Raw genomic sequence first — 20,006 nt, 5'->3', positions numbered from 1 at the left:
ACATAAAGTTCCACCTGTGTGTATTCTGGCTCAAACGTGTAGGTTTGCTCATTGTAGTCACTTGTAATTATTTTTCCACAAAAATCAGCCACACAATTCCAGACAGTGGAGGTTTTCTGTTCAGTGAACCATATCCACAAGCAACGAGTTCAGCACAGGAAACACTGCAGATGTGGCAAACGCAGATTGGCTGTCAGTTTACCAGCTGGAGTCATTGGAATGTCTGAGCAAGAGCCGAATTTCTTTAATACTTTTCCAATTTAGAGATATTTCTATATTAAATCTGTGGAGAATATTGGTATTAAAAGAAACACTGAAGTCTCATCTACTGAGCTTTAACGTGTTCTCCCATTCCTATTATTTTTGACAGTCTTCCTTTTATCCTAATGAATAAGTACAAACCAACTTAAGTGAATTTGCTGATATTTATAAAAAAAAAAAGAAAAAAAAAGTTTTACACATATTTTACCAGTTTTAATTGAAAAACAGTTACATACCTAATCCAAATGTTCGTTTTGTGGAAAAGCTGACCATCTCTAGAGGTACCACAGCATGTACAGTCAGGTTTTGTTTAAAAATTAAATACTTTAACTCAACTTTCACTATGCATTAAACTTAGTGAACAGACAGTTGTGAAAACAGAAACCTGGAACATATTTCACATTAAATAATGAACAGCTGTGGGGAACGAGTTAAGCCATATCTTCCTCATCATCTTCACCAAATTCTCCATCATCCTCAGCAGTAGCATCCTGGTACTGCTGGTACTCTGATACCAGGTCATTCATGTTGCTCTCTGCCTCAGTGAACTCCATCTCATCCATACCCTCGCCCGTGTACCAGTGGAGAAAAGCTTTGCGCCTGAACATGGCTGTAAACTGCTCTGAGATGCGCTTGAATAGCTCTTGGATGGCTGTGCTGTTGCCAATGAAGGTGGCAGCCATCTTGAGGCCCCGGGGAGCAATATCACACACTGCGGTCTTGACATTGTTGGGGATCCATTCGACAAAGTAGCTGCTGTTCTTGTTCTGCACGTTGAGCATCTGCTCATCGACCTCCTTCATGGACATGCGACCACGAAAGATGGCGGCCACTGTCAGGTAACGTCCTTGGCGTGGGTCGCAGGCAGCCATCATGTTTTTGGCATCAAACATCTGCTGAGTGAGCTCAGGTACTGTGAGGGACCTGTACTGCTGGCTGCCTCTGCTTGTGAGGGGAGCGAAGCCCGGCATGAAGAAGTGCAGACGGGGGAAGGGCACCATGTTGACAGCCAGTTTCCGCAGGTCAGCGTTAAGCTGCCCGGGGAACCTGAGGCATGTGGTGACACCGCTCATGGTGGCAGAGACCAGGTGGTTGAGGTCACCGTAGGAGGGAGTGGTGAGCTTAAGTGTGCGGAAGCAGATATCATACAGCGCCTCGTTGTCAATGCAATAGGTCTCATCAGTGTTCTCTACCAGCTGGTGGACAGACAGTGTAGCATTGTAGGGCTCAACCACTGTGTCAGATACTTTTGGAGAGGGGACCACGCTGAAGGTGTTCATGATGCGGTCTGGGTACTCTTCACGGATTTTGCTGATGAGGAGAGTGCCCATTCCAGAGCCAGTACCACCACCCAGAGAGTGTGTGAGCTGGAAACCCTGGAGGCAGTCGCAGCTCTCTGCCTCCTTTCTCACCACATCTAAGACAGAGTCCACCAGTTCTGCACCTTCTGTGTAATGACCCTTAGCCCAGTTGTTACCAGCACCACTCTGGCCTGTAAGAAAGATCAAGCTCATTAACACTACATTAATTGACAACAGTAACACTACATAGAATGATCTCTTATAAAAAAAAAGCATAAACTGTTTTGTTAATTTTCTGATGTATAAATACATTTACTCATCAGAATGACTCACCAAAGACAAAGTTATCTGGTCTGAAGACCTGACCAAAAGGCCCAGACCGCACTGAATCCATTGTCCCAGGCTCCAGATCCACTAATACAGCGCGGGGAACATATTTACCACCTAAGAGCAGTACATCGGGTGAATAGATATTTAACCACACACTACTTCAAAGACACACACATACCTTTGTGAAAGTATTCACCCACCCCCCTTTGAACTTCACCACATTTAAGGCTTCAAACGTAAAGATATTAAATTACATTTTTTGTCAAGAATCAACAAACACGACAAAATGAAGTGGAACTAAATTTATTGGATATGTTATACTTTTTCAACAAATAGCCTTAAAAGTGGAGCTTTGCAATATTATTCGGCCCTCTTACTTTCAGTGCGGATCTCAATGATCCAATGTTGACTGATGATTATGATAAATAGAATCCACCTGTGTGTAATCAAGTCTCCATATAAATGCACCTGCTGTGATAGTCTCAGGGTTCTGTTTAAAGTGCAGAGAGCATCATGAAGACCAAGAAACACCAGACAGGTCCAAGATATGGTTGTGGAGAAGTTTAAAGTCGGATTTCGATACAAAAGTTTCCCAAGCTTTAAAACATCTCAAAGAGCACTTTTCAAGCAATTACATTGAAATGGAAGGAGTATCAGACCACTGCAAATCTACCAAGACCGGGCCAGCCTTCTAAACTTTCACCTCGAACAAGAGAAGACTGATCAGAGATCCAGCCAAGAGGCTCATGATTACTCTGAATGAACTGCAGAGATCTACAGCTGAGGTGGGGGAGACTGTCCATAGGACAGCAATCAGTCATACAATGCACAAATCTGGCCTTTATTGAAGAGTGGCAAGAATACATTTCTCAAAAGATATCCATAATAAGCCTCATTTGAAGTTTGCCACAAGCCACCTGGGGAATAGACCAAACATGTGGAAGAAGGTTGATAGATTAGTCTGCCAGGAAGATATCACCACCCCCACAACAAACAGCAACATGTTGTGGGATTGCTTTGTTAGTGGAGGGACAGGTACAAATCCCTTGGGGGGGAGGAAAAAAAAAAAAAATTAAATCATGAGTAAGGAGAACTACTGAAGGAACATCAAGAGTTCAGCAAATAAACTGGGTATAAAGGAGTCTTATTAATAGACAATGACATGAAGCAGTCTGCCAAACTGATCAAAGTTGCTCTAGGATAACATGTGAAAGCCATGCTCTCAAATCTATTGAAATTTTAAGGCCAGACCTGAAAAGGTATGTGCAAGCAAAACAGATGGAAAAGCAGAGCTCAGTTACTTCTGTTCTGTCAGGAAAAATGGATAAAAATTTCTGCCAACTAATGCGAGAAGCCTGTGGAAGGAGCTACAAAATGCTTGACCCACATCATAGTTTATCAGCTATGATACCAAGTAATGAAATTCCATAAAAAAAAAATATTTCATCATTCTGGCCTTTAGCTTTAATAATTTAAGGAGTCTGGTTCCTTATTCACCTAACTTAATGTAACACATTGAGGAAAAACAGACTTTTCCACTATCTATCTCAACATGACAGGGCTTCTTAAAAAAGTGTTTAGAATGGGTACTTAAACCCAAGTACTACATAATTTTGTAAATTAGATAATGGGTCTGGGGGGGGGGGCTTCTGGGTAACGCTTTAGTGTGATCTTACCTTTAGACAGTATGGTTTACAAAAAGAAAGCCTTGAATTTCACGTTAAAAAAAAAAAAAAGAAAATTACCGTCACTATTTCCAAACGTCACCAAAACTTTACACATTTCTGTATCTGTCACATCGATTTTGAACTTATTTCTTACAAAAATAGTCATATTGAAAGGACTTCATTAGCATACAATATGCCAAAACATTTTGGAACTTTCTCCCCCAATAAAGTAAAAGACAGATTTTTTTATTCACATTTTGACATGTAAAATCTCAATCTAATTTAAAAATGTCACTACAGGTTGGCATGACAACAGTAACTCAAGAACTACTTACTAGATTGTTTAGAAGAAAATTGGTACACACCTTCTGATATAGCTATTATGTACAACTATGAAGTTTGGTGCTACAAATCTTATTCTACCCTGTGCAATAGACACCCGAAGTTGCGATACCCCGCACTACAAGATTGTCTTCTGTTCTTTTTGGATATCATGTGTAAACATGAAGAATCTTTTGAACAGTAAAGAAACAATTGTGTCAACTTCTACGTAAATCCTGAGTCGACAAAGTTGGATTGGTCGGAAATGAACAAAGCCAACGAATGAATAATGCCGCGAGAGATGACAACGCCGTAAACCAAGTGTTCCAACAATATAACGAGACGGCATTTTGGCTAACACGAAGGAACAAAGAGCTACCTTCCAGCAGGTAAAACTAATATAAACACTCATCCGCCAGAGTGCACTCCTGCTTCTTCTCCAAAACAAATCCCTCAAGAGGATTTTCATGGCGGGAGTTACAAAAAGCCATATTAGGTCAAAATCATGTTTTGTGGTTGGGGAGGGGAAAAAAAAAGCATTTCATGTCAGTGGAGCTTTAAGGGAATATACCAAACCAGCACATAAATGTCCTTTACTCACCCAGAAAAGCTACATTTTGACACCTTCGAAGCAGTTGCAGAGATGTCCCTACTAATCTATATTGCAGTTTCACCTGCTACTCGTTGAGTCCCTTCTTTGAAATTGGCACTTTTTCCTGCTAAAAATATCTCCCAACAGCACAGACTGGCCAAAATTCAAAGATGTTCTTGAAATCAAATTCTAAAAATTTGTGGTATTTCAAATGAATCGGTTTAAAGACCCAACTTAAATACCAAAAATGAAACCCTATTCGTTAGATCAGTCCAGGCATTAGTCAATTGTTTTTTGGGAGTTTGTGGGGGTTAAATTTATTTATTTTGGAGACAGCTGAAGTCCTCATTCCACACTCTTAAAAAAATAAATAAATTCTACCAAGGCAGTGGTCACTTGTCACGTTGCTACTTTTTATATAGTGGTTAGAGGTATAAGTTCCACTGTTTATTCGATGTTACCTGAAGCTTCATTGTAGTAGACGTTGATCCTGTCCAACTGCAGGTCACTGTCCCCATGATATGTCCCAGTTGGGTCAATGCCATGCTCGTCACTGATGACCTCCCAGAACTCGACAAACATGAAATTTACCACAATGGAGTTATCTTCAAAGTTAACTACCCTTCATAATACAAGGGACAGAGTTGAGAAACGAATCAAAGCTACCAAACACAAAGAACGGCATGTCACATGCCTTACTTTTTGACAAAAGCCAACTCGCTAATAAAGTCATCAAATGACTTATTACAAAGTTGCCTACATTAATGGAGTGGAAAATGGCGTGAAATTGGACACGCCAACTTGTTTTTCCTCCCAGGGAACTAGGACAACAAACGCATGGATTTGCTTCGCATCGAGCAACTATGACTTTGAATTTAAAAAAAAAAAAAAAAAAGAAAAAAAAGCCTCATCCAAATGTAATCCAACGAAAAATTGCGATGGAAAAGACAATCGTCAGACGTTGTTTCATTAACGCAGTCCGGAAAAAGGAACTAAATAAACAACTGACGACATAATGATATACCTTAGCACCAATCTGATTTCCACACTGACCAGCCTGAAGATGCACAATTTCTCTCATTTTCTGTTGCGTTGATTAGACTGTCTCACGTGACTCAAACGCAAGAGTACAATAGTTGTGAACCTTTGATCGGTGTGGGTTTTTATTTTGTTTTCACTGGGACACCACGCCCCTTTATTCTCGAAACTACTCGGTTATTGGTTGCGCTTCTTCTTCTTCTTCCTTTTCTTCTTCTTCTGCTTCTTTAAACCACCGACAAAATTGTATTGTACATCCGGAACAGTTTGCCAAGTATGAAACAAACAAAAACACTAATCGTAGGGAAAGTGTATGAACGCAAATTTCTGATTGTCATATTTCTTGATATAAAGTGTTGCAATTGTGAACATCCATCCATTCGTTCTTTTTTCTGAGATGCTTATGCTCACGAGGGTCGCGGGAGTGCTGGAGCCAATGCAGCTCTCATCGGACAGGAGATTGGGTACACCCTGAACTGGTTGCCAGCCAACTGTAGGGTACACGGAGACAGATAAGTCGCACTCACAATCACACCTAGGGTTAATTTAGAGTCTCCATTGAATGCATGTTTTTGGGATATCGGAGGAAACAGGAGTGTCGGAAGAAAATGCACGCAGGCACAGGGAAAGCAAGCAAATTCCAAGCGGGTGGTGGGTGGAACGGGGGGGGGGGGATTAGAACCAGGTACTCAGAGCTGGGAGGCCATCGCTTTAAAGCTGCTCCACCGTACCACAAGTCTGTTTGAGCAACCCATGGCACCGCAAATGGGCATTTCATTAAATGTTGTACTCAATGTACCAAAATGTGTTCAGGGAAAGAAAATAAAAGAAAAAGAAAGAAATAACATTTTGACAGCATGCTTTGGAAGACCCATTTGCCCCCAGGTTTTAACCTCCAGGCTGATGTCTTGAGAAGTTACTTTAATGTCTCCATGTAATGTTCTTTCTTCATGATGCCAACTATTTTGTGAAGACCTCCAGTTCCTGCTGCAGCCAAACATCCTTACAACATGATGCCGCCACCTCCATACTACACAGTTGGTATGGTGTTCTCAGGTCTCCACAAGCTTTCCCCTTTTTCCTCCTGATGTAACATTGGTGATTTTGGCCAAACATCTCCATTTTATATTTAATCAGACCACAGGACATGTCCAGAAGTTAAACATATTTGCTGTGGTGTCTTTTTTCAAACTAATGTTTTTTTTTGTTTTTATGTTTCTCTAGGAATAATGGCTTCTTTCTCTGTGAGTGGCCTTTCAGCCCATGTTAGTGCAGGACTCATTGTGGCCAATGACACTTTCTTACCAGCTTCATCCAGCATCTTCACAAGGTGTTTAACTTTCTTTCTGGGGTTGATTCGCACATTTTGGACCAAAATATCTCGGGGACACAGAGCCCGTGTCCTTCCTAAGGAGTGTGATGGCTCATTCTCATGATGTTTATACCCGCATATAATTGTTTAACAGATGAATGTGGGACCCTCAAGCATTTAGAAATTGCACCCAAAATGAGATGGACTTGTGGATCTCCACGATTCTTTCTGTGATTTCCTGGCTGATTTCTTTGATTTTCCCATGTTTTCAAACAATTAAGCAGAATGTTTGAGGTGCGGCCCTAAATACATCCCCAGATATGCCGTCAATTAACTCAGATGTCAGTTAACCTATGAGGAGCTTCCAAAGCCATGACCTCATCATCTTATGGGTTTCCCCGTGTTCTTTAAAGGTCAAGTGTCAGCAAACATTCTAAAATAAATATTGTAATGAAAAATACATATAACATTATTCACTTCAATGTCCATACGAAAAAATAAATGTGAGCGGAGAGCGCGTCATCCATGCGCAAAGTTGCAGAAGTGTCATTCTACGACATCCAAGTGCTCGCCATATTGGCTGCATCCTTTGTCCAGGACGTCAACCGAACAGTCGCCAATGAAAAAACACGCGGTGCACCCTACTATGGGAGACGAACACGCCCCTTCTGACACGGAAACTCTTTTCGAAAAGGAGAACACCACACAACCAAGTGAAGTTACCAGGGAAATATTACACTATTGTTTCGAGCCATATTCAGATGATATGTGATCACGGCCAAACCGCCTCCCTGTCCGATCCACTTCCGCGGCTGCGATAAGCTGCAAGTGGCTCATTTTCGACGCCGAGGTGGCTTATCACGGAGCCGAGCCGTGCTGCTTTAGGGGGTTGTTCATAGCCGCCGCAGTACGCGATGAACAACACTGTCGAACCAAGGCGCTTTACTGCGTTGTCGTCGCAGGCGGCTGAGTGAGGCATTGTCGGCTGCGTTCTTCAGAGCCGCCGCCATCCGCAAGCCCGACGCGCAGCCTTCACCGAAGCTGTGACCGGCAAACGCGGTGCCTCAACCGGTGTGGCTCATTTTCGGCGCCATGGTGGCTTATAATGGAGCCAAGCCATGCTGCTTTAGGAGGTTGTTCATAGCCGCCGCAGTACGCGATGAACAACACCATCAAACCGGGGCGCTTTACTGCGTTGTTGTCGCACGCTGCTGAGTGAGGCATTGTCGGCTGCGTTCTTCAGAGCCGCCGCCGTCCGTGAACCCGAAGCGCAGCCTTCACTGGCGAAGCGACGCAGCAGCCCGACGCCGTCCGACGCGTACATCGACACATTTTGTACTCGGATCTTTTGTTACGTTATGAGAGACCGATTACGTGGTCCGGCCCAAACTATTATTTTGTTTTAGTACCTGTACAACACACCTACCTGTCATTTGGAACCCACGAAGATCTCGTCCTCTGGACCCGTGCAATCCATTTTTCACGACGAACCGGGTCTCTTGCAAACTTATGAAGGGTAAAATCCATTCTCCTGAGTGTTCAAGCAATGTCCAGCAATGCAACGACCCACCATTTTGGCTAACACGAAGGAACAACGAGCTACCTTCCCGGAGGTCAAACTAATGGAAACAAACAAGTCCACTTGGGGGCACTTCTGTCCTTTACGTCACTACCTGCTTCTTCTCGAAAACAAATCCCTCGAAAGGATTTTCATGGCGGGAGTTACAAAAAGCTGTATACGTCAAAATCATGTTTTGTGGTGAAAAAACACATTGGCCCATATTGGCTGCCGTTTTTTTTTTTTTTTTTTTATGAATAACATACTAAAAATGACCCATTTCATGACAGTGGCCCTTTAAGGAGATAGTACTTTTTGTTTATATAAACTTTTGATCACAGAGATAATATAAAACACTCTCTCTCAGTATTGTAGTATTTAACAAAACAATAATTTTGGTGATCCTGACTGACCTGAATTAGGCGAGGTTTGTGTTACTTAGACTCTCTCCGCTACTATTTGACCTGAATTTGTCCTATGGGTTTGTATTCCATCAACATTTCTTCCATTCATTGAGGACCTAAACCAGTTTGTGATTTCTGGACCATTAATGAGCGTTCATCAAATGACTTCCATAACGGATAGGTTGTGGCCCGGGCTAACTACGCCCACCCCCGGCACTGTTAATCTGCAAGGTGTAGGTAGAAATTCATGTAATGTAGGACGAAGACAAAAAAGAGGAGGAAAGCGACTTAGTCAGCAGAAGAAGAAGAGGCATGCACAGTCCCTACAACTGTGTGTAGGGACTTTGAATGTTGGGGCTATAACAGGAAAAGCTCAGGAGTTAATTGACGTGATGATAAGGAGAAAGGTTGATGTAATGTGTATCCAAGAGAGCAAGTGGAAAGGGAGTAAGGCTAGAAGTTTAGGTGCAGGGTTTAAATTATTTTACTATGGAGTAGATGGGAAGAGAAATGGAGTAGGGGTTATTTTAAAAGAACAGCTGGCTAAGAATGTATTGGAGATGAAAAGAGCATCAGATCGAGTGATGAGGCTGAAATTTGAAATTGAGGGTATTGTGTATAATTTGATTAGCGGCTATGCCCCACAAATAGGATGTGACCTTGAGTTGAAAGAGAAATTTTGGAAGGAACTAGACGAAGTAGTCCTAAGCATCCCAGAGAGGGAGAGAGTTGTGATTGGTGAAGATTTTAATGGACATGTTGCCGAAGGAAACAGGGGCAATGAAGAAGTGATGGGTAAGTACGCCATTCAGCAAAGGAACTTTGAGGGAGAGATGGTGGGGGACTTCACAAAAAGGATGGAATTGGCAGTGGTGGACACTTATTTCCAGAAGAGACAGGAACATAGAGTGACCTATAAGAGCGGAGGTAGGAGCACGCAGGTGGACTATATTTTGTGAAGACGGTGTAATCTGAAGGAGGCTACTGATTGTAAAGTAGTGGCGGGATAGAGTGTGGCTCGACAGCATAGGATGTTGGTGTGTAGGATGACTCTGGTCACGGGTAGGAAGATTAAGAAGACAAAGGTAGAGCAGAGAATCAGGTTGTGGAAGTTGAGGAAGGAAGAATGTTGTGTGGCCTTTCGGAAAGAGATGATACAGGCTCTAGATAGACAGGAAGAGCTCCCGGAAGACTGGAATACTACTGCCAAGGTACTCAGAGAGGCAGGCAGGAGAGTACTTGGGGTGCCTTCTGGTAGGAAATGGAGAAGGAGACTTGGTGGTGGAACCCAAAATTTCGGAAGTCATCGAAGGAAAGAGATTAGTGAAGAAGATGTGGGACATGCAGAGGATTGAGTCGAGGCGGAAGGAATACATTGAGATGCGATGCAGGGCAAAGGTAGAGGTGGCGAAGGCTAAATAAGAGGCATATGACGACATGTACAACTGATTGGATACGAAAGAGGAGAAAAGTTCTGCTCACAACCCGAGGTCACCTCAAGATGGTCGTAGTTTTGACAAGAGCAACAACATTCATGGTATTTGAGATTTTCAAGGTGAAATTGTCCAAAGGTTCCTCAACTGTCTCAGCATTCACAGTCTGTGGCTCTTGGCCGATTACACTGTTCACGTAGGTCCAAACCTACCTGGCTTGGTGCTGACGATCCCACCTTAATTGACGCTTTTGGCGTCCCCCGTGGTGTCCCAGATGAGTATAAACTGACTGATCAGGTAGTTGCCGGTTTTGAAAATATATATGTAATTTCCACTATTTTCCCCGTTACTCCAAACGAAAATGTCGACCGTATCAATTACATCCATTATAATGTGCAACGTTTGGGCAATTTCACCCTTGAAGGACTTGAAACTGTACATGAGCAACTTAAGGCTACATCTATTATGACTTTCCAAAATAGAATCGCATTGGATGCACTGTTGGCCGATAAAGGAGGTGTTTGCCAAATATCACAACCTGGCAGACGCCTCACTAAGGCTATAGATGGACATAAAACCCTTGCTAAGAAAATGAAGGCACATTCTGGTGTTGACACGTCGATGTGGGATAATTGGATGAATGCGTTTGGTAAATGAAAGGGTGTCATTTCATCAATCTTCATCTCTCTGGGTGGTCTTCACCTCTATTTTCACCCTCTGTGGATGCTGTTGCATTCCTTGTATTTGTTCTCTTTTAACCCGTCTGATTGAGAAGACCACTGGTGCCCCAGCTGATGGCTGTGGTAATTATGTCCTCATTAGACCCCCGCCCCGACACGCTCCTCAAGATGATTTTATTGTTGCTATCGCTCCCCTTGAAAATGATACTAAACTTCCACCGCTTCCTGATTGTCATGATGTTGACATGCCCCGTGATTGGATTGCCCTTCTGTTCTACTAATACTTTTTGCGTGATATTACTTTTTTAGAAATGTTTTGCTGTATTTGAGTTGTCTAGTGTCCTGCAGGTGCGAAGCTTATGGGTGTTCTGAATCATGAAACTATGCACTTGTTAAAAGGTATGCTTGGACGATTAGAGAGGGTTTTATGCTTTCCATATTTATTGAAGGGTTACTTTGGGAATTTTCGCGATTGTTTTTGTGATCTATTTTATAGACCAAGAGAGGGAAAGAAGACTTTTATTGCACTTTCATTATTTGCTTAAATATGACCTTATACATTTAATCAACGGATAAAGTGTTGCCCATTTGCTCATCAGACAAGGATGTGTTGTGAAGGCGGGTTAGTTGTCTTTGTACGCAGAAAACCGGCTGGCGCCATACTCCTCTCCCAGGCATTGCCGTGGAGACGAACGACACCAGAATAGGAGCGGAAAGTTACCATCCCGGCCCAGGATCTGACTGCGGAGGGGGGGCAGCCACTTCTAACATGAACACATTCATATAAAAACCTTGTGTTACTGGGCAGCTTTTATCTTCTTCTTTGGCTATCCTGCCAGAAGACACACGTCTCGTGTGCGGCAGATACCTAGATAAGACCCGGATGTTTGTACTGCACATTGCTTTGTAATAAATCCATTTGCTGTTAACTTTTTATAATCATTGGTCATATCTTCCTCGACTCGTGAACACGCGTAGGGTCCAAACTCGCAAATCCCTACAACATGAATGTTAAAATCTACCGTTATGACAAAGTGGTTGTACTCAGTAGAAATAACTAACAGCAGTTCTGAAAAATCCTCTGTAAATTTTCTGTTGTATCTTGGAGGTCTATAAATTACAAAAACAGTAACATTTTGGCCACCTTTAACAAAAAACAAACAAACAAAAAACAACGCAGAGATTCAAAAGAGCTAAAATCACAGTATAATTTCTTTATACTAAAAGAATGACTTAGAAATAACAGCAATCGCGTCACCTTTTATCCCTATTGGACACGTTTTCATAAAATTAAAATTTGCTGGTGTTGCCTTATTTAAAATGTTATGATACTTTCTGTTCACCATGCTTCATTTAATAGCAAAAAGTCCTACTCATAGTTTGTAATGATGTCAATAATCCAAAGACATATTGAAACGAGCTAGTCTCACAGAGATAACTGGGGACAATGGTTTGAAAGATTCACATTGGAAAAAGCATTAGTATAAGAAACGAAAAAAGCTCCATTAGGCTGGACAAATTTATCAAGTGGGATGGCTCTGTTGTTGGACTGAAACTGGACTCTCCGGTAATAGTGGTAGAAAAGAGAATGCTCAACTATATACTGACTAATTATCATGGACGATGCCAGTCATCCACGACATACTGTCATCGGTACACAGAATACTTAAGGGCCACGTCTCTTACAGTGCATATCAAAACTGAGCATTATCTTAAACGAAGGGAAAATCTTACAGGCCAGTGTCAGTGTACTAGTTGCTATGATGTTGTCTCCAAGGAGTTTCAAGTGACAACTGCCACAAAGGGACATTCTCCCTGGACATTACCAAATCCAGTGCATTATGAGATTCATGTGAGCTCTCAATAGAGCATATCAGTATTCAAAAGATTTATGGATGCCATGTGTTTTTATGGAGAGAAAATGTTATGCAGAATGATGAGGATTAATGGTTTTAAGGAAGTATGTGCATTTGTGTGATTGTAATCCCCCATCTACCTTCTTTTGTACAGTGTCTTGATTTTTACTTAACCATGAAACCTTTTCACTGAATTGTCTCTCTAATGGACATTCTAACTGCTCTAAATGCTAGACGACTGCATCCTTTCCACAACTGTGAGTTAAAAAGGCAAGAAAAGTGTTCTCTCCTCAATTGACTGTCCGTCTGCTGTCCCACTCAACATGTCGTACTAGGGCACCTCCAACTACCGCAGGCAAAGTCCTTGTGTGTTGTTGACCTACTTGGCCAAAAAGATGATTCTGATTCAAGCAGTAAGATTAATGCTACATGACAGATTCCATCCTTTATACTGACACACCTGTAATCAATCCTGCTGATGTAATGCAAAATGTTTAAAAACAATTACTCCACATCTGATGTTAGACTCCTAATGCAGTGACCATCTGTTTGGAATTTTTATGATCAAGAAAGTAGCTTGTAAACTAATGAACAGATGGATGCTAGGAAATAAACCATTTTAGGTGTACTGGAAAAGGACCAACAGGAAAAGAACATTTTTATTCTAAATTCAAACAGACCTCTTGCGAAATGCCACATTTTGACTAAAAAACAACCAACCTATATAGTTCGTATTTTCATGTAAACCCACATTCAAAAGCCTTTTTATGGTGTCATTGTAGTTGGTCAGCTATGACATCCATTTAATAAAGGATCAAGGCTCAAAGGACCCCCCTATGTGGTATAGAGCCTGTCAAAGTATAAAGAGGGACACCGCCAGGAGCCAGTGTCTACATTGCAAGCAAGAGCTGTAAGAAAGAAACATCTACAAATAACTTCCCTGTCGGTGAGGTACAATTTCAAAATATTTTTCATATTGCGGCTTTAGTTTTCAGTGATGTAGAACTGTACTTAATCCTTTTTTCAGTGGTCTCGTTTAATTACGAGTCCAATTGAACCGACTTCCAAGCACAGTTCGAGTGTTGAACTACATGAGACAGCCCTGTCAATCAAAAATCCTCCTGCCCAAGCTTATGTATAACTTCAAAAGATATCATTGAACTATCGCAAGTGTAAAATTTCATCAAATTTGGATGGCTGGCCCAAAATTAAACCAACATGAGTGTTTCAAATAGTCATTAAGCTGGTTAAACAATTAATGCTATTGTATTACCAGTATCAGTCTTGTATAATAAAATTTTGCACTGCAGGATTCAAAATTCAGCAACTCTGCTACCTAGTGACCAAAGCCACCACTTCAACAGTCACTGTACGTTTGCAACCTAGTGTTTAACCGCAAAAATTACTCCACATTTTTTTTGTCCAATTACTATATGACTAGACACTTTATTATAAGATTGTCATTAACAAGTAGTTAGAGGGTGTTTTACATTACAAAAATGGAACTTAATTGCAACCACACTTTATGGACGTGAAAAATTTCAACATATGCAACAATTTGAGTACGCACAGGAACCTTTATTTTATTGACAACAGCAGACAGAACACAAAAAATTGGAGACTAACAGTAGGAATTGGAAATCAGCTTTGAAGAGAAAGGAAAATTAGGCCATTTCCTCCTCCTCCTCTTCACCAAATTCTCCCTCCTCCTCAGCAGTAGCATCCTGGTACTGCTGGTACTCTGATACCAGGTCATTCATGTTGCTCTCTGCCTCAGTGAACTCCATCTCATCCATACCCTCACCTGTGTACCAGTGGAGGAAAGCTTTGCGCCTGAACATGGCTGTAAACTGCTCTGAGATGCGCTTGAATAGCTCTTGGATGGCTGTGCTGTTGCCAATGAAGGTAGCAGCCATCTTGAGGCCACGAGGGGGAATGTCACACACTGCGGTCTTGACATTGTTGGGGATCCATTCGACAAAGTAGCTGCTGTTCTTGTTCTGCACGTTGAGCATCTGTTCATCAACCTCCTTCATGGACATGCGGCCACGGAAGATGGCGGCCACGGTCAAGTAGCGCCCGTGGCGTGGATCGCAGGCAGCCATCATGTTTTTGGCATCAAACATCTGCTGAGTGAGCTCAGGTACTGTAAGCGACCTGTACTGCTGGCTGCCTCTGCTTGTGAGGGGAGCGAAGCCCGGCATGAAGAAGTGCAGACGGGGGAAGGGCACCATGTTGACAGCCAGTTTCCGCAGGTCAGCGTTAAGCTGCCCGGGGAACCTGAGGCATGTGGTGACACCGCTCATAGTGGCAGAAACCAGGTGGTTGAGGTCACCGTAGGAGGGAGTGGTGAGCTTAAGTGTGCGGAAGCAGATATCATACAGCGCCTCGTTGTCAATGCAATAGGTCTCATCAGTGTTCTCTACCAGCTGGTGGACAGACAGTGTAGCATTGTAGGGCTCAACCACTGTGTCAGATACTTTTGGAGAGGGGACCACGCTGAAGGTGTTCATGATGCGGTCTGGGTACTCTTCACGGATTTTGCTGATGAGGAGAGTGCCCATTCCGGAGCCAGTACCACCACCCAGAGAGTGTGTGAGCTGGAAACCCTGGAGGCAGTCGCAGCTCTCTGCCTCCTTTCTCACCACATCTAAGACAGAGTCCACCAGTTCTGCACCTTCTGTGTAATGACCCTTAGCCCAGTTGTTACCAGCACCACTCTGGCCTATTAGAAAGATCAAGAATGAGCGCCAGAAGAAAATGCTTTAACAATGAGCCATTGCACAAATGAACTTACCAAAGACAAAGTTGTCTGGTCTAAAGACCTGACCAAAAGGTCCAGACCTCACAGAGTCCATTGTGCCTGGCTCCAGGTCAACAAGTACAGCCCGGGGAACATATTTTCCACCTAGGAGGAAAATGAGGACAAACCCCCAGGTCAAGTATTAAAAAAAAAAAAAAAAAAAGGGGGGGGGGGTTTGAGAGACAGATCGTTACCTGATGCTTCATTATAATAGACATTGATCCTGTCCAGCTGCAGGTCACTGTCACCATGGTATGTGCCAGTTGGGTCGATGCCATGCTCATCACTGATAACCTCCCAGAACTAAAGACCCAAAAGGATAATTTTCAGTTAATTGCATATTGTGCAAAATACAATATACCATTATATACCACCGGTAATAGATTTTATGCTGCACCCATTTTTAGCTATTTACATACAACATACTATGCATTTTGTATGGTTGACACTGTTAAAAAAAAAAAAAAAAAAAAAAAACATCTTTGAATTCAAACGGTCAAGTCCCGCCATGGACCATTAAGCGAGCGCGCCCTGAGCCCTTATTGGCTGAGCCCCCATTTTGTATAACTCGGTGACGTCATTAACCGCCTCTGGCCCACTCCCAGCAAATGCCGGCCTCAACTCGAGACGCAATGCGGTGTAGGCCTCAATGAGTTTATTAAAAAAATAAAATAAAAGTAGAAATGCTCAATTGTCAAAGACCACAAACCAATGTATCTAAAACATTAAACATACTACCATATAGCTTTTCATTGTATTACAAAACCTGATTAATATATCTCGCGAAAACGTTAACATCGTAATTACAATATTAAATGCCCAATCATAAACACTGCATCAAAAAGTGTAAAATTTGACGTATTTAAGAGTTTTTTCGGATGAGGGGAGGATACTTTAATAAATTAAAAAAAAAACAAACAAAAAAAAAAAACGTCGAAATACATTCTCATGTAGTAAACAAGTACATTTAAAAACATCGGACATTTTGTTTTCAAGTAGTTATACAGAACTACTCCTAAGTAGGACACGTTGATAATCCAAGGGTGTGGTTTCTTAGAGACCAACAGGCACAATGGGGGGGGGGGCGATTTTAATGGTACTTTAAATAAATGACTTTGAATCTTTACCAAACGCAAACGTTTACTAACCTTAGCGCCAATCTGGTTTCCACACTGGCCAGCCTGAAGATGCACGATTTCCCTCATTTTGTTAGATGCCGTTAAAGATTAGGCTCACAGTCTTTGGCTTGCTGAAAGTGCGCGCACAATGGCGGAACACCCTTACTTATATGAATTTGACCCGCCCTTGCAACCCGTACGCGACGGATTATTGGACAATCCCGAACAAAAACTATAGCGACAAGAAATCCAACCAATTGGATTGAACCTCGGCTTGATGCCATTGGTCAGATATCGAGCCACCATTCCTCTCCAAGTTTGACTAGCCTGCGTGGAGAAGTCAGGCGACTTCATCCATGATGAGATGGCGAAATTGAAGAAAACCAAGAAGTCATTGGGTTCCTTAACGTTAGTGCTCACGAAGTCTTATGGATATCGCATCAGTTAACAAAGAAACTAATGTAGACAACGGGAATAAAGAAAACTGGAAATCCAAAATGTCTGGAAAACAGAATATTAAACAGTACTTTGGTTCAACAATGTTTCAATCGAGATTGCATTTGAATTGGTTAATTCGATTAGATGGAAAAGCATGTGGCTTTTACTTTTGTTAGTCTGTATGCTGTTCCCAAGGACTGAGGGGGGAAGGGAGTACATTTCTCCCAGGTTGTTGTCGCCATGACGATGACTATATTGAGTTGGAAGAATTCGATGCATTAAAATAACTTTTTATATTTAAAATAATGCTTGCAGCATTTTATAAGAATACTTATTGAATTGATTGATCTCCTGTGAAGCATTTCCTTTATATATATCATACTCATTCAACATATACCATAACCATCTATATGGTTTGAAGGTAAGGCAAATTGTTCCTGGTGTTTTAAATGTGACAAGATCTCTTGTCTGCTGCATGAACGACCTTGTCACAGAGGATGAAATAAAAGTTACATTCAAATAAATGTTATTAATATAAACTCGTAGTTTATACTTTTAAGGAATAAACATTTTGCATTATGACTCTGAACATAGGCAGCATAGTGAATGACTGGTTAGCACATCTTCCTCACAATTCTGAGAACCTGGGTTCAAATTGGGCCCTGCCTGTGTGGCATTTGCATGTTCTCCCTGTGCCTACTTGGGGTTTCTCCAGGTACTCTGTTTTCCTCCCAAATCTGCAAAACATCCATGATAAAATAGATTTAAGGATCTAAATTGTCCGTAGGTGTGAATGTGAGTGGAATTGGTTGTTTTGTTTATATGTGTACCCTGTCTTTTGCCCAAAGATAGCGGGAATGGAACCATTTCTTCTAGTTTGTGTAGAAATCAGTGACCCCCCCCCCCCCTTTATTTTGTGTAGAAATCAGTGACCTCCCTTATTTATTAAAGTCTAAATATTCGTGAAGGCTGAGCAGGGAGGAATTAACAGCCCATGAGATTGCATCTTTTTAAAAGTTGAAACCACAAACATGTCAAATTGAGCGATTTTAAAGCAAGCCTTTTCGCTACGCATAGGGACATCAATAGAATCGCTTCATTAACCTGATTGGTCAGATTGTCAAATAAAACCATATTGTATTCAACTAACATGTAGAACAATTTTTGAGCATTTGGTTCAATTCAGTTTTCAACCCTGCAAGGATAACAATTGCTGTGTTGAATACTAAATGACTGTTGGATCGAAGTTAATTGTGCTTTGAACAACTATCTACGAACAATAGTGTATTTTTTTTCATTCTTTTTCCAATACAAAGGGCATTACAGCAACTGTACAACATTGTCAGCAAATTGTGTAATTCTACTTTGACGCGATACTCAAATTCTGTTGCACTCTTGATTTTACGAGAAGTATTCTACAGAAACTAAAGGATGGTTAAAATAATATTCAGTGGAGAAGAAACAAATCACATGTTAGAATCTGACCTTGGTTATCAGCTAAATGTTATGGAGTACTATCATCCAGCACAGATGTGTTTATTATGGAATCTTTGAGCCATAACTTATAATTGTTTTTTCTCTCCCCAAATTGACAGCTCAGTGTAAGAGTTGGCCTTGGAACAACCAGTTTAGCATGGATGCTAAGTTTGTGCCCATTTCCTCTTAGAATAATAAAAACATTCCAAGTGAATGAACAATTTCCGGATGAAGTTCATCTGCCAGTGTACTTTCAATACATAATGTCTCTCTACTGCCATGTTGTACTGTATGCTAGTGTTTCCTTTGACTCAGCATCTCTCAGAGCACTGCAGCATTTAGCCCTCTCTCCCCAGCAGTCAGGTCAATACTGTAGAGGAAACAAACGCCATTCTGCCAGGCATGGCACACCCCGTTTTGATCTTGGAGACAGGCAGTAATGCTCAATGTAATAACAGGTGAGTATTGTGTATCAAGATCAGAAATGATCTGATTTTGTTGGAGTCTTAACATCTCAAAATTACTCATGTCATCATGTTGATGTTTTTTTTCCAATTCAGAAATCACAATTGTGCCTGTGCTGTACTTTTACAAGATAGGTGATATTTTCTGTTATGGTACACATGTTTGATTTCTTTATTTCCTTCTAAATTTGCATTAACCTCTGATGTATTTTGTAATCATGTGAATCCAATACATGTTCAAATTAAGTTAATACAGTATTATTTTTTCCAGTTGGAGCTATAGATAGCGAGATGTGTGTAAGAAAGTATTGAATTTTACATGTGAATCTGGACAATTGTGCATTCAGCTCAGGACTTCATTCAAGCGTGAGTGCTTCTGTCAAAGTCAAACTTTACAAAAACAATCAAAAAAATCAAAATACAGCATCTCTTGCTCTTTATTCAATGAGTTCTTACTGAAGCCATGTCACAATCATTTAGAGCAGGGGTGTCAAACATACGGCCCGCGGGCCGGATCCGGCCGTCTGGTGGTTTGGTACGGCCCGGGGAAGAAAGCTGCATTGTGTAAAAAATATGAATTTTCTTTAAAATTTGTAGTTCTTGTACTATCCGCTAGGGGGCGCAGTGTTTTAGTACGTGCAGACAACATGAAAGCAACACTGTGGCGGAACTAGGACCACCTTGACCTGGTAAAATTGAACGTCTGTACAGCGTCTATTGGCGACAATTGGATTATCTACTTTTCCGTTTGCCTCGCACCCTCAACAGCAAAATGTCTTTGTCAAAAAGGAGAAAAGTAGACACAGAGTGTCGGACTTTTCAAGAAAAATGGACATGTTCTTATATGTTCACGGGGTGAATGGGAAACCCGTGTGCCTGGTGTGCCAGCAGCAAGTTTCGGTGCTTAAAGAATACAATATTCGGCGCCATTACGAAACTCAGCATGGTGAAAAA

The 20,006-nt window shown here is 41.6% G+C and overlaps 2 protein-coding genes and 1 long non-coding RNA gene across 3 annotated transcripts; 1 reads left to right on the top strand and 2 right to left on the bottom strand.

Annotated features, from left to right (window-relative positions):
• Positions 1 to 441: 441 nt before the first annotated feature.
• LOC133499340 (tubulin beta-1 chain-like) lies at positions 442 to 5,655 on the bottom strand. The gene is made up of 4 exons (XM_061817263.1): positions 5,497 to 5,655; positions 4,934 to 5,042; positions 1,896 to 2,006; positions 442 to 1,753 (listed from the first exon to the last, which is right to left on the bottom strand). Exons 1-4 carry the CDS (start codon positions 5,551 to 5,553, stop codon positions 693 to 695), a joined length of 1,338 nt encoding a protein of 445 aa, XP_061673247.1. The 5' UTR covers positions 5,554 to 5,655; the 3' UTR covers positions 442 to 692.
• Positions 5,656 to 5,749: 94 nt separating this feature from the next.
• On the top strand, positions 5,750 to 11,788 carry LOC133499344 (uncharacterized). The gene is made up of 3 exons (XR_009794632.1): positions 5,750 to 6,551; positions 6,735 to 6,840; positions 11,541 to 11,788. It is a non-coding gene; the product is annotated as an uncharacterized LOC133499344 (long non-coding RNA).
• Positions 11,789 to 14,310: 2,522 nt separating this feature from the next.
• Positions 14,311 to 16,861, bottom strand: LOC133499980 (tubulin beta-1 chain). Its single transcript, XM_061818474.1, has 4 exons — positions 16,705 to 16,861; positions 15,751 to 15,859; positions 15,551 to 15,661; positions 14,311 to 15,478 (listed from the first exon to the last, which is right to left on the bottom strand). Exons 1-4 carry the CDS (start codon positions 16,759 to 16,761, stop codon positions 14,418 to 14,420), a joined length of 1,338 nt encoding a protein of 445 aa, XP_061674458.1. The 5' UTR covers positions 16,762 to 16,861; the 3' UTR covers positions 14,311 to 14,417.
• Positions 16,862 to 20,006: the final 3,145 nt, after the last annotated feature.

Source organism: Syngnathoides biaculeatus, chromosome 4 (genome assembly GCF_019802595.1).
Source record: "Syngnathoides biaculeatus isolate LvHL_M chromosome 4, ASM1980259v1, whole genome shotgun sequence".
In the NCBI taxonomy this organism is placed as follows: Eukaryota; Metazoa; Chordata; class Actinopteri; order Syngnathiformes; family Syngnathidae; genus Syngnathoides; species Syngnathoides biaculeatus.
This window is presented reverse-complemented; position numbering and strand designations above follow the sequence as displayed.